Source organism: Danaus plexippus, chromosome Z (genome assembly GCF_018135715.1).
Source record: "Danaus plexippus chromosome Z, MEX_DaPlex, whole genome shotgun sequence".
NCBI lineage: Eukaryota > Metazoa > Arthropoda > Insecta > Lepidoptera > Nymphalidae > Danaus > Danaus plexippus.
In genome coordinates, this window is record NC_083559.1 from 894,933 (window position 1) to 922,427 (window position 27,495).

Consider the following 27,495-nt stretch of genomic DNA (forward strand, 5'->3'; position numbering starts at 1 on the left):
ACACGTTACTTTGAAAAAACATAAATACGCAAAAACAAAATACTGTCTAACGATATTTTTTTACGATACATTAAATTATAGAAAGTACAAAACTGAAACATACTTCAATGAAAGTTTAAATTTAATTATATATATATAATTAAATTTACAACTTAAATTATTACAATTATAATTTATATCATAAATTATTTAACAATATTCAACAGCAGTGTTCATAAAAAGTTTTATAAAGTCCTTCGTTCATTACAACATACTAATAAATAATTTAGAGTATTTTAAAACTTTTTGATCGCAATACTGTCCACTATTTCCTGTCTAAAAATATAACTGTCTTCAAAAAGAACTATGTCATAACTCCCAACAAATCTTAATCTAACCGTATCAAACCTTTATTTTTTTTAAACATGTCAATCAATCTGTAATTTCGATAGTACTTTATATTTTTTGCAAAAAATGAAAAGTTGTCAATGCAAGGTTATTGCTTCAAGGTCTGTCATTCGTAAAACAGACTCGATTAATGTACCCAAAACTACATTAGTGACTAGAGCTGTTATAATAAAAATATTGGAAAAATTCTATGAAACATGCGCAGCATTCAACATAAGGTAGATATTTATAAATATATTCGAAAAAAAAAATTATTATTAAACTATGACATTTACGCGATTTTCTCTCGTCATTATTGACGAAATCCACGTGTAAATACCTTTGTTTCATTATATTATATCGATTTTATTTTTCAGATACTGCTCTTTTTATGGTCCAATTAGTCATGGCGGTAACACAACGAAAACTATTAAACTTTTGATCGTCTTAGTTTGTTTTTTTATAGCAAACTTTATTATTATGACAACTATACTGATGAGAATTGCCTTCAATTTGGGACTGGTGATGTTTATGCCATTTTTTTGGTTGCAGAAGTTGGTTCATATTTAAAAATATTTAATTTTGCTCTAATCACCGGCCAACAAATAATAATTATTATATTTTATTTTCCAGGAATTGTAAAAAACAATAATAACAGCCATCTTTATGCCAGAATACTTGAGTCTTACCCACCGAGTGTAATTCATATATATTTCTCCCCAGACCTGTTGTAATTACTATTTTTGTGATTTCTAAAACTTTTATAGTTATTGTAGCTGGCACTTTAAGAATTTTTTCTAAGCTTCTATTTTTTTTATTGCGGTGAGAAAAATACATGGAGCTTTACACAGTTTTCAAAACTATTTTTTAACACTCTGCACGGCGCTGTGACGTAACAAAAAAAAATTACAAGAATAAAACAAACCTAATATCAATGATAACAATATAATAAAACCAACCTCTCAACGAAAATTTAGTTTAAAATAAACGTGTAAGTTGAATATGGACTGAACGTGCAGTAACTGGTGTTCTGTATCCTTAGCACAAGTTTAAGCCGTCACACCAGATACGAAGTGTATCACGTTTCTCATTCAATAACTTTAATATCAATCATCAACTCTGTAACGTTTAAAGATTTATGAATGAAAAACTTAAAAACTTCGTTATGTATTGTACAGCGCATGCGCCAAATTTTTTAATGTTTGACAGCCCGCGCATGTTCCCGAAAGTTCATTATTGAAGTAAACTGTAAATATAATAATAATCATTTTGATATTTGTTTAACTCATCTCAAAAATTATAATTTTTAATACTACTTAACATTACAGTTTGTGTATAATAAATTTTAAAAATGTTACCGTTTTCACATGTTTAAATATTTTGAAACTTAATTCAGCTATCGCCATATTAAAGGCGATGGCTTGCAATGGCAATCACATAAAGTTAATAAATTGATACTATTTATTTAACACACAAGTAAAATGTTATTGTTACTGTGCATTGTCCTAAGTTTTTTTAAATTTATTATAAAAGATGACAGCTTTACGTCAATGTCTATACTCTATGGAATACATCGATGTTGTGTGACATATTTAATGTTTATGAAAAACAATATTCAGATACCATTAAAGCGATGAAGTTTTAATTGTCTAATTAATTTCAATACTGCTTCTAATTCATTATTCCGCAACGCCTTACAAAAATCATGCAACAAAGGAAAAAAAATCGAGGCGTGCAACCTCTCGATACGATGAAATTATGATAATTATTGATATACACTCAAATGGACAGACTTTTTTTGACGGCATTATTTTTAATAGTACTTTTAAGTGCTGGATAATGTTTTGGAACCGAAGTCGTACTTTTTCAAATCACCCCCTGGACAACGGAAAGAGTGGGAGTTGCAACCCTCGATTTTCTCCCTTGTCACATGATTTTTGTACGGCGGAATAATGGATTAGAGGCATATTGAAATAGTATGAGACTGATGCCCTACAAAATCAAATGACCAAATTTATCCTGGAAATAGTCTGAAAATAAAGAAAATTTCCGACTTACTTTACGGCACTATGCGTTTTATTATTATTTTTCATGGCTCTATCGATGCTAAGAATGCCGTACAAAAATATATGACCAAAATGTACTCACTCTACCTATACCTTTGAATTCTCACTTGCACTCAGTTGGACAGCTTACAAGTGACGGCATAGTGCTGAATCTTATTCTTTAATGTTCTCATATCCTATCTACATTTTTTTTAACACGGGCCTGTAGTCTATAATTGAAGATCACAACATAGCCAAAAAACAGAATATTAGTTTTGGTAATAATGACATACCATAAATATTTCTTCAGAAAATATCAGTATTTCGGTAACTCAACAACACATACCAAGGGATAAAAACGGACGCAGTTATTTCATATCTGATGTATTATTTATATTCAAACCAGTCAGAATTTTTTTGCACAAAGTATGTTTTTACTTAAATAAATTTAAGCTGTCTCAAGAAACTGATATTATGAAGTTGACAACGTGGTTCTTAATGAGATCTTTACAGCGGTAATAACGTAACAGCTGATGTAGCAAACGTTGATTGGATACATTAAGGTATTCCAATCTCTAACTTCACATTTCAGTAATGTAACAAGGCTCGCAAAGACTCGTCTATATCTCCGTTGTGTTTATAAAATAAAGTATGTGTATACTACAAATAATTATTTCATAATGAGCTATGATCATATTGAATATTGTTAATTTAGCAGACATTTAAAATGCTCTTTGTTATTGTCCTTTATCCCCGGTGTAATGGGTGAAAGGGATAGATTGAATGGGATTGATCTTCCCTGACATACACGGATTGGTAAAGCAACATAATTTGACCTTTATCTCAAGGGTTTTCCGTCAAAAATCTCGCAAATATTTAACAAGATTAGATTTCACTAGTGTAAATAACAACAAGAAAAATAAATGCACACCAATATTTTTATACTGTTGAATAAGTAAATAGTATTCAAATACTTATAGGCGTAGAAATAACCAATAAATGGTTCATTTTATACCAGTTCTAGTTCGAAAAAGCGTTTCTTAAGCGACAAAAACCATGTAACATAACGCAAAATCTATTTTTAATTCGAATTTATCTTTTATATGGATAAAATAATCTTTCAAGGTTTATTCAAACATCAAAAGGTTCTGTCGAATCAGTATCGATTCATACTCTACGATTTATGAATAGTAAACGACAATATGTTAATTTAGTAAATGTGGCATATAAAGAACTACAAAAATGCCACAAATTCAAGCGATCAAAACAGACCTCATTTGCACTTGTAAATTTATTATGAAGAGAAAAATTAAAAACATTACAAATAATTATCCATTCAATAATTAAAAAACTAATAATACATTTTAGACCTAATTATGAAAATAGCTAAAAATTATGAAATAGATATAGATAGAGTAGACATAAAAAACTTGTTTAATATTCTTCGCCACCCTCGCCCTCTCCTTCTCCGGAGTCCATGCCAACTTCTTCGTAATCCTTCTCTAGAGCAGCCAAATCCTCGCGAGCCTCCGAAAACTCTCCCTCTTCCATACCCTCACCGACATACCAATGAACAAAAGCACGCTTGGCATACATTAGATCAAATTTATGGTTAAGACGAGACCAAGCTTCTGCAATAGCAGTGGTATTGGAAAGCATACAGACAGCTCTCTGCACCTTCGCCAAGTCCCCTCCAGGCACGACGGTAGGTGGTTGGTAGTTGATACCAACTTTAAAACCTGTAGGACACCAGTCGACAAATTGTATAGTGCGCTTAGTCTTAATAGTGCCTATAGCAGCATTGACGTCTTTGGGCACAACATCACCGCGGTACAACATACAGCAGGCCATGTATTTACCGTGCCTGGGATCGCATTTTACCATTTGGTTTGCCGGTTCGAAGCATGCATTCGTGATTTCAGCCACGGAAAGTTGTTCATGGTAGGCCTTCTCTGCAGATATTACAGGAGCATATGTCACTAAGGGAAAATGAATGCGAGGATAGGGGACCAAGTTTGTTTGGAATTCGGTAAGATCAACATTTAATGCACCATCAAACCTCAGAGACGCTGTGATTGAAGATACGATCTGTCCAATTAACCGATTCAAATTAGTGTATGTAGGACGTTCTATATCTAAATTTCTCCTGCAGATATCGTATATAGCCTCATTATCCACCATGAAGGCAGCATCGGAGTGTTCTAAGGTAGTGTGTGTAGTTAATATAGAATTGTATGGTTCAACGACTGCTGTTGATATTTGAGGAGCTGGATATATTGCAAATTCGAGCTTAGATTTTTTGCCGTAGTCTACTGACAAGCGTTCCATAAGTAAAGAGGCAAATCCAGAACCAGTTCCACCCCCAAAAGAATGGAAAATCAAAAATCCTTGCAGTCCGGTGCATTGATCGGCCAACTTGCGGACCCTGTCTAGAACAAGGTCTACAATTTCTTTGCCGATGGTGTAATGTCCTCTGGCGTAATTGTTAGCGGCATCTTCCTTACCAGTTATTAATTGTTCTGGGTGGAATAGTTGCCGATAGGTGCCGGTGCGGACTTCGTCAACCACAGTGGGCTCTAAATCTATAAAAACTGCTCTCGGGACGTGTTTTCCAGCACCCGTTTCACTGAAAAATGTGTTGAAGGAATCATCACCACCGCCGACGGTTTTATCAGATGGCATCTGTCCATCCGGTTGGATTCCATGTTCTAAACAGTATAACTCCCAGCAAGCGTTACCAATTTGAACTCCAGCTTGGCCACCGTGAATAGATATGCATTCACGCATTTTGGTTTTTTCTACTAGAACTTAAAAGAGAAAACTTTGCCAGCAAATAATGTTTTGCTCTCTTAGCAACCTGATTTTACTAACTGAATAAAAATATGACTGCCGAAATTAATTGCAATCTAAATTTGAATATTTTTTACTTTTTTTTTCGTATCTGTTCTGCGTAAAAAGATTTTATTCACTAAAGGAATTTTAAAAAGGATTAATATATAATACATTATCTAAAATTAAATAATCATGTTTGCAAACTAGAATCCAAAGTACTCTCACTCTTAGCCGCTTGGGCAACAAAGAAGCTGTGCTGCCAATTTTGTCACTTGGAGGTCTAACTATTAGAAAATTTAATCAATATTTCTATGAAATCGGTCTCGATATCCCCGTCGGTGACCCACCTTTTCCTAACCCACCTACTGAGATGAGAGACGTCCAAAACCTATATCTGTAGACCCTAACAACAAAACCTTTGACAAACAATACAGAAGCAGGGTCTACCATTCGTATCATTTAATCAGACCTGTCTTTATAACAAAAAAACATGCTGTCATCAATTTTATTCATAAAAAAAATTAATTTATTGATAAAATGTTTTAAACACCTTCCCACTACAAGCAACCAGATTCCTTATCAAATTATTTAATATGTAAATAAACAAAAGAACTAATTAACACCAGAAACCCTATAAAAATAACTTTTTTATCGCAATCAAAGCCCATTCGCGACTACAGTGAGGAAATCGCAATAGCAGATTTTTCTACACAACCGACATTATCAGCATATGCGATAAAGATGCTTTTTATTCAAAACAAAAAAAAAAAAAATCTCAAACAAATTACAGCCGAGAATAATAAAAGTCACTCATTATGCAGATACGTTTTATTCATTAAACAAGCATTACATATAAACCATACAGAGCAAATTAATCTCACATCTCCCGGATAACATGTTACTAAGAATATAAATGTCTGAACTATTGTTGAAATTCATACTGAAACGCCCCGAATACCTAGCCAATGTTGTAATCAAGTTACCCACCGAGTTTTCTAATACTTCATTTGTTTTTCAATTCTATACCACCACAATAGTTGAGGCAATTATAAGTTGGGAGTGGCTACAATTAACATAAGCTAGGGACTAGAGTGATAGAAAGCCGATGAATAGAATGTGGATGAGCCTTTAAGCATTTATAATATCCACAGTGCAGGATTCATTCATCTTGAGGAGTGTAAGGCCATAGAGAGGCCTCTACTTCGATATCGGCGGTGTCTGTGATGTCTTCCGGACTCTCGGACTCTGCTTCGGTGTTCCTCGGTGGAGACTCAGTGGTCGGCATCTCCTCCTCTTCATCAACATCATGAGACTCCTCCGACTCCTCACCCTCTTCATTGCCAGTGACGATGAAGACTGCACCAAACACATGTTTTTAATTAATCATTTTATATTATATTTTCTATATGAAAATGTCTATGAATGACAAACTACCATCATCATCCGTCTCCGCTTCTTCCATGGGCTCTGGCTGAGGCTTTTCTACCGGAGTATGTTTCATGTATTTTTTACCAATGCTATTCAGCTAAAAAAATATTAGGTGATATAAATCCTTGAATAAAATTAAATATTGAAACCTAATAAAGAGATTTTGATCAGATAAAGTATTTTGTCTGACACTTATTTGTCAATATTTTCATATCATCATCATTACTGGAGCAAAGATATAGAAATCAAATGAGCTTATTGTCTTCAATGAGAGGCAAATCTAAGAATGCATAGACCAAACCCAATATTGATTAGTGACCCCCCCCCCTCCCCCCAGTTGCATTAAATGCACCATCTTGTACTCTTCGAATTTCGATGGTGTTATATAATTAAAGAAATATTTTAGTTTTTTTTTTTATGTGATAGGATATTTCATACGTTAGCATGAAATAGTCTTATATTGAATAATTGTTGTTCAGCTACATACCCATCGATGATTAGCTTGTTCCATGCTTGTTAATTCAGCATCTTCATCGCATGGTTTATCTGAATTGAAGAAATCAGGTGCAATCATGCGAGGATAAATAATCGGGAACGGAATATTCATCTTCGTCAACTAAATTTACAAGTTCGCTATGAATTTAAAATACGTCCATTCTACAGGAAGCTGTATTCTAGACTGAATGTGACCTGTGTCAGAATCGGGAGCGCTAAGTAGCTCACCCGGATGGTCGATTGAGCTAGCCGCTAGGCTTCTAGACGCAGGTCACAGGTATTATTGATTATTTTGAATTTTATTGTTTGTTTTGAAACATACTATGTTTTTAAATCTTCCCTCATAGGCCAAGGCATACGTTCATACAGCCTATGTTCAAACCAACTATTAACTTTATCACTCTTTATTACATGAAATTTATAATAAATAAAATATTTACTTAAAATATGAAAAATATATATATTTAAATTTTTATTACTGAAATAATAATTTACAGTCGCTTTGTCTGAAGGGTTCGATACATTTAAGGTGCATTTATAGCTGACGACATACACTACTTTTAGCTTAAATGTCAGATCGTAAATTTTGATTTAGCATATTTTTTCCATTTTATTTTCTCTAATGTATTTAAAATTATGATTCAAACAATAAATACTTTAACATAATATTTTTTAAATTTAAATTGTTTCCGTATTTATATTTGGTATATCATTATGGAATAAACCTTCAAAAAGTCTGTTCGTATAAATGGTCCACATTTTTATCTTATACTGGCAATGTTTGCAATATATCTAAACTTATTTTATGAAAGAAAACACGGATGATATGGGATAATAATAATTTTTTCGCGGTATCCCTTTCATTGTCATACTATACAATTAGGCTGGCTTGTCTAGTTTAACTGTTAAATCTTAAATATTATTTTATATTGTTTATCTCTTGTTTAAAAACAGCGGTATGTATGTTTTGAGTGTTAAATTTAAATGATTTATGTTAAATTTGATAATTAAGTAAATATTTCACTTATTGGGAGTCGTAACATGGCACGTGCCCAAACTAAAATATTTGGCGTCTCTTCTGTTAGCTGTTTACGTATTTGGGTCTTTGTTTTATTTCTCATTTAAATAAAACGTGTTAACATGATATTTAAATCGTTGACCAAATAAATGTGTTAATGCGATGAAATAACTGTACATTGGGAATTAAGCGTTGTCTCGTTTTGTGAAACTATGATTATGTGGAGAAATGAAAAAACGAATTCTATATAATGCTATAGTTAATTATAATGCAAAAGTTGTTTGAAAATATATTTACGAATTTATATTTTATACATATTTAAATGTAATGCTAACATTTTGTTTAGACTGTTTCCATGAAAAATAATGAAATATATATATTACTATATAATGTTCTTTTAAGTAACTTTTTATTAATACATATATTATCAGTTTAACAACTGCTTGGTTTTTAATACCACATAATTGTTATATGGCATTCAATATTCTTTTGTTTAATAATAATTTTTAATGAAGATTTTTATCAGTCATTTTGTAAAAAAATCCCTAAGTTAGTGAACAATATCTCTATAGCAATATAAATATATTAAAAATAACATAAAACATACATACAGTGTTGGATTCTATTCCCATTAAGTGGTAATTATGGTAATGTGTTATAATATCAATTACTTCCTTGTGCCAAATTCATTTGTCTCTTTTGATAGTTTTTTTTGTTTCAAATTCTGTTATATAAGTTAAAATTATTATATATATGTATACATATATATAATGTACTAGGATTCATGTCAACAAAATTCTCACTATTTAAGAGTTTATTTCATTTAATTATCAGTTTTGGACTTATTTTGTTTTGATTTACATTTTTTGTAATGTGTAATTATTATATATAAAAATGATTTATTGAAATTTATCAAGAGAGATGTTAGGATTGTGCCATAATGCTGGTTGATAACACTTAAATAAATAAAAAATATATATACATATTAATATAAAAAAAACACATGCAAACGAAAGCCTGTAAAGTTGTTTGTTTGATCTGATCTTTAATATTATGTAAGGCTGATATGGTGTAAGAAAGATCACATTATAATAGTGAGCTTAACATATCATCCTACGCACAGGGACAAATGCAGCATATTTGTCTATTAATTCCTTAGGAGCCAACAGGAAATCCTTAAATATGATCAGGTATGAGACATTCACTCGCCATATTTCCACAGACTTTTGAATTCAAATTCATTAGTTTATATCATGAGCTAAATATTGTCTCTCGAGGAACTCGCTAGGTTCATAGATACTGCTTGTGTTTAAAATTATATTGAAATAAGGCGAATTTTTATATAACATGGTAAATCATGGCGTGATCGCATCAGTTAGATGCGTCTTACATACTACACACAGCCTTAGATGGCTTCATTGTGAGAATTATGTCTAATGTTTCAGAGTATGTCAAACAACGGCAGTCGCAAGCGCTCCGCTCCAGCCTCGGGAAGGGCCTCTAAGGCTCGGAAGCCCCGCAAGCCAGCCTCAGACGAAGACAGCAATGACTCGGTGCTCTCCGACCAGCCACTGGAGCCGCAGCGGGAACCATCCCCGCTACCCGATGAACCAACTATCAAGTTACCTGAGGTATGTTAACAGATAATTATAATAAAATGCCTTGTCAACTAATTGATTGAGATATTTATTTTCAGGAATTACTCAAATCCTTCTACAAAACACCCGGAGTACTTTTGATTAGCGGTCTTGTATCATGGGATCTCGTTGCCAAAAGAGACAACAATCCTTCAAAGAAAACCCATCCCAATCTGTATACTTTTCACAAGTTTACCGAACAAAAGGTAAGAGTAAATGAGTATTTGAATATTTATATAAATTTTTGCTGACTGTATGTTATTTCTATTGTTTTGATAACAGTACAGGCTGATAGTGAGTGGATGCAGTGCCGGACATTCAATTCTGATTTCGGCGGAGGGCGAAGCTTATTCATTTGGTAGGTGAAATGAGATGTTTGTAGTTACCTATATAATATATATATAACAACGAAAAATATAGACACTGGTATTATTTTGAGGGAAATTTTTATTATGATCTGGTACGTAACAGGTCGCAACTCATGCGGTCAACTCGGCTTCGGTGACACCACGACCAGAAACATTCCGGAGCCCATCCCAACCCTCAAGGGTTTCAACATCATTCATGCTGCCGTCGGAAGAAATCATAGCTTATTTGTGACTGGTATGAATGTTTGAGATCTATCCAAATGTTGAAGTATTTAAAACTATAAATACTGGCCTCAGTCTTCTTGTAGGACGTTAGTTAAGGAAAATCTAAACTGAAAGTGTACCTCGGACATGCTTTAATATAACTATCATTCAACGAGGATATTGATGAAACTTCTGTTATGTAAAATAAAGCGGTTCTTTGTGCTGTCACAAACTATAGATGGCGCTGGCTGGTAGTACTGTCTTAAGCACACGAATGTCCCGTCTAAAATATACTGAGAAGTCTCTAACATAAGAACAAAGATCAGTATTAATCATAAAAGCTGGGCAATTTATATGTCCATTTGCTTTCAGATACGGGTACCGTGTACGCGTGTGGGGACAACAAAAGTGCTCAGTGTGGCCTCGGACACACCACGCCCCAGATATTAGTGCCGACACGCGTGCGATACACGTGAGTTATATTGAATTAATTATTACCACAAGTCTCCATGTCGTACTATGTACGTGGAGTGATCAGTTTTTCATTAATACGAACTGTCCGTGTGACCGTGTGACTAATAGTAATGAATTTTTCTGTTAAAGCGGAGCTCCAATAGTGAAGGTTGGCTGCGGTGCTGAGTTCTCTATGATATTGGACTGTAATGGGGCGCTCCACTCGTTTGGCCTACCCGAATATGGCCAGTTAGGTGATTATAACAACATATATATATATTTATATAATATATTACTAACGAAACTAATTAATATGTGAACTTAGGTCACAACACCGACGGTAAATACTTTGTCACATCAACGAAGCTGTCCTATCATTTCGAGATGGTGCCGAAGCACATCGCTTTCTTCTTTGAGAAGTCCAAGGACGGCCACGTGAGCCCCGTCAAGGATGTGGACATAGTTGACTTCTCCTGCGGCAATAACCACACGGTAAACAGAAGCCTGCTCATTGTAACCAGCATATAAATATTCATGAATACTATCGCGAGTTTAAATGTTACTTATATATCCGGATTAAAAATATAATATACGCGTATTAGGAAAATATTAGTTTCATATACATAAATATATATAGGTAGATATATATTTATAAATTAATAGTGTTTAGTTATAACGTTTGTATGCATGTGCAGGTGGCTATAGATTCCAAGAAGCGTGCGTATAGTTGGGGCTTCGGGGGCTTCGGTCGCCTGGGTCACGCCGAGCAGCGCGACGAGAGCGTGCCCCGACTCATAAAATACTTCGACTCCCAGGCCCGGGGCGTGCGCTCCGTGCACTGCGGCGCCACTTACAGTCTGGCCGTCAACGAGCACGGTATGTATTATATAACCGAATAGATAAATAGTTTCTTAGAGTTCAGTGATTGACGGCGCGTGTGCCGGCTCCGTATAGCGATGGTTAAATTTAAAACGTAGTAATTTTGATTTAATTACCTTTATATTTTTAATTTTTAATTTAAAGATATTTTTTTTATCCGTCGAGTTTTTAAAAGTTTTAATGTTATCAATTATTATTACTATTGGTTGTTGCGTTCTGAATGCGAGTCGTTTTCTGTGTGATGAATAGTTTTAATGACAACTAACACTTTCGCTTGTTTTCTTTTAAATAATACTAAGTAATATTTTTCGGATCATCGCTATAGTTGTCAGCAACCGTGATCACGGACGGACGAGGATGATGAAATACGCGTTGTGTGATCCGAAGAATATTAGTTTTATTTAAATTGATTTTTATTTTTTTTTGTTTAAAATCGTTTAGTAATTTAAGTGATTTCAGTGTTGTAATGTAATAAAATTGTGTTTAAGTTATATATCTTGCATTGTTTGTATTTACAGGGGCTCTGTTTATGTTTGGCCAAACAAAACGTACGGGTGAAGCTAATATGTACCCGAAACCAGTGCAAGATTTGACTGGTGAGTGATGTACTATATACACACATATATATATATATATATATATATATATATATATATATATATATATACAGAAAAAGTTTTCATATCAATTAATATATATTCCAGGCTGGAATATTCGTAGCGTGGGTACGAGCAACACATCTATAGTCATAGCCGCCGACGACTCGCTTATAGCTTGGGGCGTGTCACCTACTTACGGTGAACTGGTAAATTATCAAAATAATCTTATATTATATGAGACGATAGATATTCAGTAAATATATATATATATTTATATATATGTTTATTTACAGGGTACTGGTGATATAAACAAGTCGACCGCTCGGCCTAAGGAGGTGACCCGTATGGAGGGTCTCAACATAACTCAGGTGGCTATGGGCTATTCCCACACTCTGCTCCTCAGCGACGACACCTCTGATGAAGTGAAGCAGAAGCTCGCGTCTATGCCAACCTTCAACCCTTAAGACGTGACGAGACCGATATCTCTTCATTCCCGTGACGGTGTCTTATTTATGTATTTTCACTTTTGATTATTTCGACTGTTGCTGGTTATAAAGACTGAATTATTTCCTCATCGGACCGTGCGTGGAAACAACTCCCGAGACACCTTTGTACAATTATATAAGAGAATGTATAGCGACTTCATATAACCTCGAACGAAGCTATGTACACTGTGTGCGTACTATAAGTCGGCGCTCGCACTACGCACGCAGAGTTAGCGGTTACTCGTAAATCTCCACGGTATAGTATTAACGGGAAACGGGAAACTTTACTTTTACGTTACTACATTCATTAGGTTTTTCTCTGTTGCTCAAACTCTTTCGGTTATCATAAGTTGAAATAGCGGAGGTGATCGCTTAACTAATGTCACGATTCGCTACCCCACTCGATGTTATACAGTCGCATGACCGACTTCACGGAGCGCGGGTCATGTTTTCTATGACACATTCCACATCACTCCAGCGCTGTACGTGTATTCTCGATGATTTTATTCCAATAGATAAGCTCCTTTATTGTTGTAATCAATCAATATATATATATATATTTCTTTCTCATCTATTTGTAAAGCAATCGGCCATTTTGATGCTCACAACTTTGAATGTCACGTGACGCAGTATGAAATATTATTTAGTACTTAAAAATAGTAATAATTTCACATTATATATATATAACTAACTATTCATGAACGGCCGATGGACTTAGAAAAATATACATTTAATTCCATTAAGTAGTCTGTTGATATATATATACGGTTTAGGTTGTGTAAGGTTTTAGTTATAAGCTTAGTACTAACTATGTGTTTGTTCGTGTACAACCTCGGTAGTACTCACGCGAGTGATGCGTGAGTGTGCACCGCTCCTAATGATATCCTATATTCCTGTTACCTCATTATAAGCGGGCCGCTGAGTTCAGCCCGCGTACCTCAAAGCTCGGTGAATACACTGCCTTATATTATGTTCGTCTCTATCAAGACTAGTTTTTTTTTTTTTATCTACAGATCTTTTTTCGTACTGTACTAGAATAATATTTTCTATGTAATTTTTGATATGTTTTTGAATATTTTTGAACATGTCCAGCTTCGTCCGCCGTATTGAATCTTAGTATACGATGTTTATTGTAGTTGTATGTGTGTATGGAACTGTTCTTGTAAGCGTTTTCTACGATTTTATTGTGAGGTGACTCATGTCTACGGTTTAAGGGTCTTTTCAATTTACTTATAGGCTATATGTTATATTGTAATTAAATGTCTAACATTGTATTATCGGCTGGGCTGTACCCATTCGTCTGTACTCTATAGTGAACATTCCAATCACTTGTATCTGTGACCAGCCGACGTATTCTTTTCACTCCTGATATGTATTGAACGTACTTACTGTTAGTGTAAAGTTGATCTAAACAATTAATGTTAACTCGTACTAAAGAACGATTGTGAACCAGACTTTTTTGACGTCGTCTTCACAGTTAACTAACCAAACTTGAGAGCACTTTTTTTTTGTTCTTAAATAGTTTTAAACAATTAATTCATTATAATAATTTTTTATTATTTTTTTTGACAAAGTTTTGATGTTCAAATGACCAGAGCTCTTCTATGTCACATTACTTACGATAATTTGAATAATTTTAATGTAACTTTATAATAACGGGTAAACTGATTTCTTTGTACCATCCTTGCCAACGATATTTGGATTAAATAAGTTTTTAGTAAGTCGTGATGCTTTTATTCCCTCCTATTGAATGCGGTCTACGTTTTAGTGGAATTGGAAATATTTTTGGTTATAAAGGGTATTTCTTTCTATGTAGTGAAAATGCTTGTTTTTTAAATATTAAAAAAAAATTTCGATGCTCGTTATACACGAGCATGTAATCCATCAGGATCAAGGTATAAGTGACATCACCAGTTATCGATTAGTGGAGTGCATCAATAACATCACTAGGCTGTCGATAGTTTTATTTTCGTGTTTTTTTTAAACTAAACTTATTAAAGATTGTGTGTAGTAACAGTAACTTTTCCAGCTCATCTCAAGATCTTAGATATTTAATTTACTGGTTGTTTTAATGTACACAGTGTGTTATTAATAGTTGTCTCGTTAGGGCTTCGTTTTTGTCATTATTATTAGATTTTTAATATTTCGGGTCTACTCGACGAGCTGACCTTTAAGTACTAGTTTCGAAATAATAGAAATAATTTTTAAATAATACTACGTATAGTATAACTATATAAGGTTGTAATTTATCTAACTAGGCTAGCATAACCTAGAGTTATGCTGCGATTAGTCGTTACAGTGCTTATAATAGGGTTGGCGAGATCTCTTAGAATGAATATATCGACGCTATTGGCAATACTGGCAATGAACCGACATTTGCACATCCCTAGAACGGTTTAACGTTATACAGAACGAATTATGTTCTTAAACTTAGTGGTTCTATGAAAAAATAATTGTTTACCTCGTCATAGAAATTGATAATGGAAATATTTTAGAATTATTCGTAGTATTATTGCTTAGGACATGGTGGCTGAGACTCAGGCTCGGAGTGATACAACTTTTGAGAAAATATATAATGAATAGAATAAATTAAATATACCTTTACGATTTTGAAAGTAAAGAGTCGAGCCATTCTGCAAACTAACAATTTTTAATTGTTAAATAACATAAAACATTATTATTACGATATATAATCTGTTATTGATCTCTTCGTCGTCAAAAATGAATCTACGCTTTTTATTTTATTGATTTACTTCATAAATATATTATAATAAATCTTCAAAGGGTTTTGTATAAAAACTCATGTCATGATTTGGTAAATGTTTTTATTTTTAAAACGGAATAAAAAGCCAAAAATATATATTTTTCTCGATACTATATTCAATACTTTCAAAGAGTGAGAACATGTGACATTACAGCCCAGCTTATGGGTTAGGAACGCTATCGATAAATAAAGGCTAGTACACACTTAAAATAGCTTATTCAAACTAAACCCACGCCCTGTAGTTTATTTGCGCATGTTTTAAATCATTGATCGACCGTCCTCGCCTAGACGGCCGGTGGGCAGGGGTAATTTGATTTTCGAGGCCCTATTGAAGCGCTATTAATTAATCAAATACATCGGCGAGGCGGCTTTATATATATATATATATATATATATATATATATATATATACAATTTGAGTTGTTGATAAGTAATTGATCTGCACTAAAATACTTTAACTATAAACATGAATGGTTGCTAGGAAACTGAAATAACAAGGATTAAATATAATCGTTTTTATTTATCGAAATGCATCAATGAAAAAAGATACTCGCAATCCGGCCTGTGTATGTACAACATTACTCTGCGATGTCTGTGATGTAAACAAATCCTTATAAATTCTGATAAAAATTTAAAAATAATTTCTTATAGTCGGTATTATTTAATTTTAATCGTAGACTCCGCCTCCACGCCTGTTACACAGAAGTACGAAGGTCACACCTTCGTCTTATCTTAAGGAGCCTAGAGCTTACCCTGTGGGATGCAACGTTTACAATACAGTAGTATTTTTTTTTCAATCGTTATAAATTTTCAAAAAAAAAAAAAAATAATGTCACAATACTATTTTGTCTTACATTTAAAGTACCTACGGTTTAAGGCCTTGTCAAATCATAACATAATTACAGCCGACTTTGGTCAGAACCAGTGCGTACAGGACAGTAGCCGCTGATACTATCCTGCATCCCTACCATGAAATCCTCTAAAATACGATTTTCAGCCTTTCTCTTTTGTTTTCTAAACTACATCGAATATAAATTTAAAACCATCAAGGAGATCATATAAGGTTTTTTCTTAATTATAATAAAAAAATATTCAGTTCAATGCTTATCGATATCGTACAGTAAGTAAAACGCTTCCAAACTCACAAACTGACTGTGTGCACTCACAAAAAAATCTTTAAATTTAAAACATTATTGGACGCTGCGTGTACCACGTTGGGGATGGCGGGACGCAAAAAAATATACTTTAAAATAATTCAATCAATTCGTACTAAGGGTACGGCATGTCCGGGTGACGCTCGTCCTCAGCACCCCCGGGTACAATCAGCCCCACTAATGTTTCCGGCGGGTTGTCTTCTGATCAGCGTCCGATCATTTCCTTGGCAAATATCATTAATAACTATTACACACTTACAATGTACACTCCCTCACACAACACACACGCTTTTAATTAACGAACCCTTTGTAATATATTTTTTAACACACCATTTCATTACATAATTCGTTAATTTACGTTATATCAGAAGCTGATGTTGTAGGTGAAGATGTCTGACATCAAACAGTACTAAGACTAAGTCTAAGTCAAACAAAATAATTTAATTTTTTTTGTTCATTAAACTAAGTGATCGAATACCGAAACAAAAGTACATTCTTAGCTTATACAGTAGAGATGACATCCATGTGATATTACAAAGATCTAGGACAATTAATAATTAAATAATTTATACCTAATTAATAATTAAAGCAAAATAATTGTACGTCTTACAAGCTAGTTAACTTATTGTGTACGCTCAGTTCTAAATTCGATGGCACTAAATATTTTTTTGTCTTGACTTCGTAAATTCAGAGCGCGTTTCTTCATGCGAAATAAAATTAATATATATATATATATAAGGGTTGTCACATAGGCACGGATCTTATATATTCCTATACATAAACAATCATTGCCAGGTTTGTATATAAGAGATATGAAATTTCAATACAAATTATCATTATGGCATACTACACACGCAGAGTTACCAGTTTTTTGTTATACTTTAACACGATAGGTAGGTTTGTGATCTAGATAGTTAAAACGCTGAGTGTTTAGTGTGATATTCAAACTGGGGATAATTTGACGTATAAATTTTTTTTTTTAACTATTTTGTATAGTGAAATCTTTGACAGCTCGCCTAGAGTAGCGCGTGTAGTGCCCTAACCAATCCCTATCACTGCACATCACTTCGCTCTCTGCGACAGTCTCCTCTGCAGTTTAACGACGATGTCGTGTAGCTCTTGATTGCTTATCGTCACTTCCATCGCGAGGGTCGCTATCAACGCCTTCAGCTCGGCCCCTTTTTTCAAGTTGATCAGTCTCAGAGCGTGTTGCAGACACACGGAGGCGTTCTTAAAAAGTCCCGTTACCTATTGGACAGATTATATGTGAATTATTAATAATATATGTTAGGTAGAGAGAGGAGCTTGGACGGGGGTGAGCGTTTAACACGCGTTAGATAGGGTCTCCATAACGTACACCTGGTTCGCAAGTCCCAGACACTGTTGAAGCTCCTCTCCGGCACCCGCACGGTGAGTCCATGGAATGCCGAGAGGTTTCCTCTCCGTATATATAAAATTAAATTAACTTCAACTTACACGCGACAAATACAACGCCGTCCTGCAGACTTGGCATTCATCGTCATCACGAGCACTCCATATTGTTGGACGGTTTTTATTCAGCAGCAACTGTGTCAATACACAAATATCATTACAACAACCACATAGAATGTTTACATAGATTTAACCTTTACATGTGTGTGTGCGCGCGTGTGTGTGTGTATGTGTATGTATGTATGTATAATTCCAAAATATCTCACCGGTACTTTGAGGTCGGTGAGCGCCCTCCTGAAGGAGAGCTCTTCGGACACTATGTCGTTGAGATGTTTGTTGACGTGTTCCAGAACGTTCGGTGATAGATGCGGATCCTTGGCCGCGGATATCAGCAGCTGTTCCAGCGAAAACGACGACGGCTCGCAGCTCTCCTTCAACTCCTTGATGAAAATTAGCAAATTAATTTAATATTCAACAGATATAACAATATCTGCTTCATAGTGGACAGGTCCTCCCATCAGTTTGCTATTTTTTTTTTTCTTATTACTACTATAAAAATGTACTCACCTGGAAGGCCTGATTGACGTTTTCGAAATAGGACTCGGTAGCGAAGTAAACGCTCTCCGAAACAGTGAAGTCAGTGGACACCGAACTAGAATACGCCTGGGGGTTGACGAACACGAATTCGCCCGGCCGCTGTACGCAGCGTGTCAGTTTGATGTTGCGGTCTAACAGGAGGTTGAGCGGTGTCATTGCGATCTCGGAGGGTAGCCACAAAGTTTTGTTCTGGCACAGAGTAGGGCAGAGAGTTTCCAGAGCGCAACGGAAGTTCTGCCCTTCGTGGCTGGGTACTCCGTACCTAGTGAATTATATTCCACTAAGTAATGGTGGTCAAAGATAATGGTGACGTAATATATATGTGATTACCATATCTTCTCTGTCCCTTGGTGCAAGTAATCCATCCATGGTAACCCATGGGGGTCGCGGTGCCAGCAACTGGTTGAAAACACCATCCCCACGTGGAGCGACGGCACTGTCATACCAGCCAACGAGCCGAGCAAGCGTAGGACATTACTCTTGTCGGTACTCAGATTCTAAAAAACAATTCCTCTCATTAGTGATTACAGCTCTGTTTGAAGTTCAATGATACAGATTATATATGGGAATATTTTTTTTACTCCTTACCTTCAAATACCAGGGGCTGGTGGTGATAGCATCACTCGTCTTGCTTTTGGGTGATATGTTTCCTTCTACGCCGCTCTCTATGAATGCCGTGTTAACCGACACATGCTGGGTGCCCAGCAGCACAATGTTCCAATACTTCTCCTCGATCTCAGCTACAGTGGGCTGAGCCTTCTCATCCGGGAAGTACATATTGAATGCGGTTCCGGCAATCTGTTACAAATTAATAATACATACAAATATATATGTATATGTTCTCTGTAAGAAAAGACTTTATCGTTAGGTTTCCTACAGAGGTTACAATCTGTATTAGGTCCACAAAAGTTTGCCACACCAACCTGTCAGAAGAGAAGCGACATTTAAAGCTATTCATTTACAATGTCCATTAAAATAAATATCACATATATATAAGTTCTCTTCTCGGCTACAGTTTCCTTATACGTTTTAAAATAAACCACAGATAGCATTTGGTGTTTTGTCTATGACACGTGAAGAAAAAATTATTTTGCTTTACACACACACACACACGCACACACACATATACATATTTTCTATAAATGTTTTAGGTATACTATACATGTTATCTGGGTGTACCTTCTTGAAGGCCTCGAGACCCATCTTCCGTCCTAGTTGACTACAGTCTTCGGCGAGATTGAGCGCCTCTGTGAGATAGTCCTCGTCCTCGGCTTCCTCGTCGGACGACTCAATCTCTCCCAGCATACGTTTCTGCCGGTACAGCGGGTTCACGACACGCTTCATCAGTCTATTGTTCTTCTTGATCCACCTCTGTTCCACCTTCATCATCATGTCCTGCCGTTCTCCTGGAAGCAGCCGGTATTTTTGCATTTAACAGATAAAAAATTAGATTTACTAATTTTAAATATTCTTAATTCTTCTCAATTCAAATGAACTCACTTTTAGTCAGACTGTTGTATGGCAACAAGTACTTTAGGAATAAATTATCAAACTTCTTCTCTGGGTTACGTAAATTTCTAAGGTTCAATTCTTCGGCGATGCGATGCCATTTCTTTTTGTCCATGACAGTCTTTAAGCCGCCCAGTCTTTGGACGATATGGAACACTTTGGGCAGATCGACCTCTAGACCACCTAGCTAAAATATAATATAAATTAATTTTTGATAATATCGAGCGGACTTAACGTGAGTAGTTTGAATTATAAAAATATATTTTACCAAAGGCCCTCGTTTGAAATGAACGTTCTGTGTAGCTAAATAAGCCCTCATGGTACATAGTTCCCTAGCAGCGGGACCCCAGCGATTGAAGAACCGAGCTATGTATTGATGGGATGTACTGAATTTAAAGTTCTCGGATATAGTACAAGTGGGTTCATATTCGTCTGGCGCCACTAGTTTGAAGATACCGTATTTCTTCGTAAATTTCATAATCTTCTCGAGATAGGCCATGGGATCCTTAAACAAAATGTTATTGTGAAAGCATTTCGTGCACGAATGGACGTGTTTGATTTTATATAAAAAAAATATTACCGAAAATTCCTCTAGAGTCGGATAGAACACGGGAGCGGTGATGATCTTGTCTCGCAGTATCCTGGACACGTTATCAGAGTGCTTGCTCGTCTGGTATGAGTACCTCGTTAGCGATCTCCTGTTCACAACTTTATTAACAACTACCCGCCTCAATGGCCGCTGGACCGCCCTCGGTACAATTCTCTGTCGGCCACGTAACGAGGAACCCGCCTGTCGGCCGACACGCTGTCTCTGCCTCTGTTGAATTCGTCTTTGGCTCTGTTGTGTTTGTATCCGCTGCGCTAGATTCCTTGCTAATTGATTCTGCAACCTTTCACCTGGTGAATCGCGTTGCGCTTCATTCTGCTGGCTGCCATTCTCTGGCTGCGGGTTGCTACTGTTAGCTGGCTTTGGAGAGCAGTTTGAAGCTTCACTATCTTGCATGAGGTCATCGGTGTCACCGGTAAGGTCGATCGTATTTATATCCTCACTGTCTGAAACCTCGATGACCATGGAATCCGACGCTTCTTGACGCTCCACGGTCAAGGATTCCTCGTGTTTCCGCTTCCTCATCCCGACCTCTACATGTCTGGCTGCACTGGAATCCTGTTTATACTTATTCAACATTTTATAAATATAATTGCAATGGTCACATTGCAGACACAGGCAATCGAAATAGCTCGGGCCGTAGTTTATGATGTCCTTTATAGTTGAAAATTTTGCCCCGATACATTGCTCAGTCTCGTCAATTTCAGGTTCTGGGGACATAGTTACCCCTCTGGCTTCTGATGGGTCGTTGGACTTCTTCTTAGGCGGTGGCGGTGGTGGTGGTGCAGTGACCACCCTAAAATCTGATGACAACCAGGTCTCGATCATCTTTATTCCATAAAACGGTGCTCTCAGCGCCATTGGTTGTTCTGAAACTAATATTATATACTTTGTTAGCTGTATATAAATATACCATATTTGGTATGGAGAGATTTCCAAACGATCATAGTTTCTATGTGTTGCAGATTCACCCGCCGTTCTAGATTAGCCACGGCACAGAAAGGTACAAATAATTCCCCCTAATTTTTGTATGGATTCAATGTCGAAATTTCAGCTACTCTGAGGTGACGTGAGGCGGAGGTAGTTCACTAAATAATTTAGATATGAGACAGAGTAGGGAGTCCACCGAATACCCTCATCTAGGACTACATTCATATTCTGATGTAAAACGATTACTTTAAACAAAAGTATATAATAATATTATACGCGAAACATTATTCATCTTCCATCGAAAGTAGTTTTATACTTCTAAATGTTTTATTTTAATCAATTTAAGAATAATTAAGTTATATTTCTGTGACTCTTTATTAGTCTGTGACAAGACGTATATCGTTGTATTTATGTACGATAAACAAAAAGCTATCCCCAAGTCTTGTAACACCTATACTTACTCCTTGTTAATGATGATGCTGACTTCGTAGACGACTTCCGTCTCTGCTTTGCTGTGGTTCTTTTGTTACGTCCGATTGAGGATGTATTCGGGATGGGGTCTGAACATACACTGGAACTTGAAGTTCCTGGGACGGGATGCGAATAAATTTCTGACGAAGAAGCTGTCGGCACTTGATTTGAGGATGGTGAACTGGCAGTGGAGGCTGTGGATGCGTTCGGAGATGAACAACCTGATGCTAGGGCTGGGTGAGTATTTAGGCATGATGGCAATGAACCAGACGTTGCGCATGGCATTGATGCTGACGGCTCAGAGACATTGCCCGTATAAATATTTGATGACGAAGGGCCTCGGTCATTGTCTGAACAAATATTTGTGGACGGAGCTGAAGTAGCGACGGCATACACGCCCGTGCATGACGGCCCTGGTAAAGGATCTTTGTATATGTTCAGTGACGATGGCCCGGGGATACTGTCCACGTATAAATTCGTCGATGTCGGTGCTGGGACGGGGGTCGCATATGCAAAGGTTGATGCACCCGGGACGGGGACCACATATATATTTGACGATGAACCCGGTACATTCACCACGTATATCTGTGACTGTGGTCCCGTAATGGGGTTCACATTGATACCGGGTGGGGACGTTACCGGAATGGGTCCCATATTTCCATTAGGGAATGTTTGCACAGGAATAGTTTCCATATTCATATGGGAGGCGGGCCAGGAGTAAGGGTTCACGTCTATTTTGTCTGGTACTTGACCGCCGCTCGTGTCCATGTTCATACCAGCGAATGCTGGTCTAACATTCGCGTCCACTATCAAATTGGACGTCGAAAGCACATTAATAAGATTCGCATTTACATTTGGTGTTACCGTTCCAGGAACAAAGTCCACGTTTTTATTTGGAAATGATGGTCCAAGATTTTGTCCCTCCTCTTTGTTGTTGCTTGTGATGACAGCTTGTGATGACAGTGGTGTAGTATTTGTATTGGTGTTGCGTGTTGGCAGACCAGAAACGGGGTTAGTTTTTGTAGTGGTCGGCGAAGTTTCTGGGACAGGGATTACGTCTTTAGTGGAAGGCGCTGCTTCCAGGATAGGGCTAATATTTTTATTGGAGGACGGTAGCCCTGGTATGGGGTCTATATTCGTTCTGCACGACGCTGGTCCTTGTACTGCGCTTTGATCTAAACACGACGAACTACGTTTCACTGCATCTTTACCTAAAGATTACAGGAATATTATTGACGCAATCACCTCTTCTGTATATGACATCTTTTTCTTTTGATACATAGATTTTCATATTTTCTACCCATTTTTCACATACAAGACAATCGTTCCGAACAACTATATCCTATATATAAGCACAATAACTGTATATTTTTTTAACAAAACTCCCAGTTAAGTGCCACTTTAAATTTATAGCACATTTTCTTTGATTGAATATGCAGATAGTGAATTTTTTTTATATTAGACTGACCCGTTTCAAGGACTGAAGTTCTACCAAAGACATCATATATTCGTATGTTAAAGAAAGCTTTTGTTAGATCATCTTTAGACTCGTGTGTATGCTGTTATTATTCAATATATGTTAAACAAAAAACATTTAATGTATTTTCTTATCTTTTTATTAACGTTTCATTAAGAAATTTATAAAAATATACGCCTTTATTAAATTTATTAACCACAATTAACATTATCATTTCAATATATTGAAATGTGTATACTAAGGAACACTATTTGAACATAGCTTCTGGCTGGGAAGCCGGTTTTTCACTAGCACCTATTAGAACAAGTCACTTCGCGTGTACAATTTCGTGTGTCATAACAAATAACCAAACAAAATATTATAAATTATATGTAAAATAAAAATTTTTCACTAATATTAACTTTCGTACCTTGCAGATTTAGGCCAGGTCGTACAATTTTAGTCTTATTTCTAGGTTTTGGCTCGGAGTTTTTAACTGAAAAAAATATAATCGTAACGTATTAGAGACTTCATAGCAATGAAATAGAAAAAAAATATTCACAAACATATATAAGACACGCTCATTACCTGACTTTGGGCGTTTATTATTGATCTTTCTTTGCTTCATAGATGCATCTTTCTTTAAGCTCAACGACTTTTGTCTGAAGAACATTAGAGGCTTGTCGTCGTCAATGGAGAAGTCGTCAGAATAATTGTCGGGTCGTTTCTTCTTTCTCAATTCACGTGAATTCCGTATTTTAACAATATTCTTCTCGCGATTCTCAAAGTTCTTCTTCTTGGAGACCAAGACTTTCTTTCTCTCGCCGTATGTGACTACCCTCGATCTCAAGTGCATGGGTAGCCTGGGCGTAATGATCCTAGCGTTCCTGGTTCTGTCACGTGACATGGGCGAGCTATGTGTTGCGTTGGATACTGGTGGGATCGGTTCATGGCTTGTTTTGTTTATCGTAACGCCTGATGGTTTGGCCAAGGCTATTGGATTTGATCGATCCTTTGAGCACAAAGGATGACTGTTTTCTAGCCGTTCCAACAATACTATAGGTTGGGCGTGTTTGTGTAAATCTAAAAATATTAAAAAAAAAAAAATCACTGACAATGCACCAGTTGCTTAGAAAAACTTATTACTATTGCTTTGTTAAGGAAAATTACATATTTTTATTTACTTTTAAACGCTACGATATCCAACAGCGACCTCGCTGATGTTTTATTATGGAAGACACTTTTTTCTTTTATAGGTGATATCTCAGTCCTTCTATCTATTCCTCCGCCAGAGACGTTGAGTGCAGGCGGCACATAGGCACCTTGAGCGAACTTGCGTTGAGCTTGGACTTTTCTACAACAAACATAATATTTTATTATAACAGGATTCATAAACGTTCGTGAGATTCGCGAGATGAGAATACGTAATGATTAGTAATCAGAAAATTTTGTGTATTAAACCTATACACATGAAAATTTTTAATTTTAAAGCTTAGGTTTTAAGCTGAAAATCTTCGCAAATTTCAAATTCGCTGTGTAAGTAGCTGAATATATCAAATAGTTGCGGACGAGCTGTGCAAAAGCATATTTTTGAAACTGCATATTACAGCATAGAATACATTAAAAAAAATGATGGACACCCATAGCAAAACTGTGCATAATACTAATTTAAAACATTGATCAAGTCGCTGTTAATCGTTTATTTCCCCCCCACCCCGCTATAGTCTGTAATGCGACATAAGATAGATGGATCAAAAATGTTTAAGGCGACGTAATAAGTTACACTTTAATATTGCAACAAACTACCCTTACTCAATTTTACTCTCGAATATAAGTTTTTACGTTTACTCAAACACATTCGTTTTTTAAACAACATCTAATAATATTGTTATATAGCCGACGGTAAACGTTCTTACTGACAATAATGGTGCAATTATGATTGTATGAAATAAAAAAAACAGTGAAATATTTCAACATTTTGTAATAAAATATAGCAAACCTTCCTTGTTTGACTTATAATATTATATGGCATTAATATAATTCATACAAAGATAAAGACAAACAAATTACATTGTACATACACCATTATTTAATTCGATTTTATGGTTTATGTCTCTTTATTTTAAAATTAAAACTATTGAGTATTTTTGAGCAATCCAGTAGGTCAGATGTTAACAATTTGTATGATAGATTAAATAACAAACATTATAAACAAGTTTATAAAAACACTATATTTCTTATGCATTCACAAAATAGTTTCCCACACCACAGTCTATTAACAAACAGTAGTTAACACAACAAGATCAAGAGATTCGCAATCGGCAGTACATTTTTGACTTGCTATTTAAAAAAAAATTAATATTCGCTTTGACAAATACATGTTTAAGAAAGTCCATACATGCTAGTAAATTAATAGCATTATATAGTGAAAAATTAATATATAATAAATTATACACTTCATTTAGACTCTAATATACTAGTGACCAATTCGCAAGCAGCAAAATAATTCTGGTTAAGTTATCTTTATTATCTGTGTTAATGTGTAATGAGCTGTGCAAACTTATTAAATTTCATCTACAGCTTATGTTGATGATAATCACATAGGTCTATAAAATAACAAAAAACTTTTAAACAAAACTATCAAAGTAGATTGAGAAAAATATTTTAAAGTAAGCTTAGTATTAACAATGAACGTACAATTTTTTTGTTCAACATCCATTGATAAATTATATATATACTCTTCCAAAATTAAAAAAAATAATAATAAAAATATAACTTCTATTTTCAAAGTAGATTTATATATCTACAAGTATCCATATTAATGAGAATTCGAGTCTAATTAAAAATATTTATATGTATTTTCTTATTATTCATTAAATTCGCTTTAGCTGTTTATATATTAAAAATACAATAATAGAAGTAATTTTTTTACCTGCGCGCTATTATAAACACGTGAGTTTTAACCTATTCAATGTTTATAAAAGTTTTAATTATATATATAAAATAGACTACATAGTCATACATTTTTTTTCAAATCAATTCTTACTGGTGACAACATAGATTTTAAATGCTGGTGGGATTCATGCGAATCCATACCGCCCGCCATTTTGCGATGCAAAATATTAGCCTAAAGTCTGGACCATAACAAATACGCACTAATGTAAAAATGTAAATGAAAAAACTCGATGTATGTCTGTTATGATATATTGTTCAATAGGATATTTTCTCGAAATTATCTTTTTGTGAAGATTTTAATGATGATTTAACATATCCCTAAATAATAACAAATCAACAATGCGTCCTACCATGCAAAGATTATTTTGCTTCTACCGTAAAATAACATACTATAATATATAACTTGATAAATAACTTAAAGAGGTTATTTATTAAATTTCATTAATCACTTACGTCTTCATGATTCGTGTTTTTAAAGATTTTTCATTATGAACTGGAACCCCAACGACGCAACAGAAATTTATTACATCTTCGAGCAAGAACAAACATCAATATGGCAGACGGCAGTCTGCCGATAGACGATACAACACGGCGGCCGATCGTAATTTATCTATGATTAGTTTCATTATATCATTAATGTTGTCTATGATTAGTTTCATTATATCTTATTTGAATTTGTAAATTTAATTCAAAAATTTTATAAGAACATAATTGACTTGTTATAATGAATAAAACAATAAATTAGCAATTTTTATAAATTTATTTATCTCATTTCGGCCTTGACTTCGAAAGATATAAGGGACATATTGGCT

General features: G+C 35.1%; 4 protein-coding genes and 1 long non-coding RNA gene across 6 annotated transcripts; 2 read left to right on the forward strand and 3 right to left on the reverse strand.

Annotated features, from left to right (window-relative positions):
- Positions 1 to 306: 306 nt before the first annotated feature.
- On the forward strand, positions 307 to 1,373 carry LOC133319955 (uncharacterized). The gene is made up of 3 exons (XR_009753418.1): positions 307 to 605; positions 744 to 920; positions 1,000 to 1,373. It is a non-coding gene; the product is annotated as an uncharacterized LOC133319955 (long non-coding RNA).
- Positions 1,374 to 3,684: 2,311 nt separating this feature from the next.
- Positions 3,685 to 5,297, reverse strand: LOC116778070 (tubulin alpha-1 chain-like). Its single transcript, XM_032671936.2, has one exon. It carries the CDS (start codon positions 5,196 to 5,198, stop codon positions 3,846 to 3,848), a length of 1,353 nt encoding a protein of 450 aa, XP_032527827.1. The 5' UTR covers positions 5,199 to 5,297; the 3' UTR covers positions 3,685 to 3,845.
- Positions 5,298 to 6,056: 759 nt separating this feature from the next.
- On the reverse strand, positions 6,057 to 7,463 carry LOC116777837 (anaphase-promoting complex subunit 15-like). Its single transcript, XM_032671585.2, has 3 exons — positions 7,159 to 7,463; positions 6,678 to 6,768; positions 6,057 to 6,599 (listed from the first exon to the last, which is right to left on the reverse strand). Exons 1-3 carry the CDS (start codon positions 7,276 to 7,278, stop codon positions 6,403 to 6,405), a joined length of 408 nt encoding a protein of 135 aa, XP_032527476.2. The 5' UTR covers positions 7,279 to 7,463; the 3' UTR covers positions 6,057 to 6,402.
- A 518-nt stretch (positions 7,464 to 7,981) lies between these two features.
- Positions 7,982 to 14,530, forward strand: LOC116777503 (protein RCC2 homolog). 2 transcript variants are annotated; one of them, XM_061526346.1, is made up of 13 exons: positions 7,998 to 8,122; positions 9,245 to 9,374; positions 9,630 to 9,815; positions 9,881 to 10,027; positions 10,104 to 10,179; positions 10,293 to 10,424; positions 10,766 to 10,865; positions 10,997 to 11,100; positions 11,172 to 11,338; positions 11,542 to 11,722; positions 12,244 to 12,321; positions 12,430 to 12,530; positions 12,618 to 14,530. In XM_061526346.1, the coding sequence occupies exons 3-13, from the start codon at positions 9,633 to 9,635 to the stop codon at positions 12,786 to 12,788; spliced, it is 1,440 nt and encodes a 479-aa protein (XP_061382330.1). In that variant the 5' UTR covers positions 7,998 to 8,122; positions 9,245 to 9,374; positions 9,630 to 9,632; the 3' UTR covers positions 12,789 to 14,530. The 2 variants fall into 2 exon arrangements, with proteins under 2 accessions (XP_032526981.1, XP_061382330.1); XM_032671090.2 differs by lacking the exon at positions 9,245 to 9,374 and having other exon boundaries at positions 7,982 to 8,122.
- A 1,087-nt stretch (positions 14,531 to 15,617) lies between these two features.
- On the reverse strand, positions 15,618 to 27,275 carry LOC116777218 (uncharacterized). Its single transcript, XM_032670630.2, has 15 exons — positions 27,137 to 27,275; positions 24,913 to 25,082; positions 24,317 to 24,811; positions 24,159 to 24,224; positions 22,263 to 23,483; positions 20,845 to 21,746; positions 20,533 to 20,769; positions 20,256 to 20,451; positions 19,935 to 20,161; positions 19,344 to 19,553; positions 19,086 to 19,252; positions 18,726 to 19,017; positions 18,425 to 18,598; positions 18,204 to 18,293; positions 15,618 to 17,975 (listed from the first exon to the last, which is right to left on the reverse strand). Exons 1-15 carry the CDS (start codon positions 27,142 to 27,144, stop codon positions 17,790 to 17,792), a joined length of 4,641 nt encoding a protein of 1,546 aa, XP_032526521.2. The 5' UTR covers positions 27,145 to 27,275; the 3' UTR covers positions 15,618 to 17,789.
- Between the last annotated feature and the right edge of the window lie 220 nt (positions 27,276 to 27,495).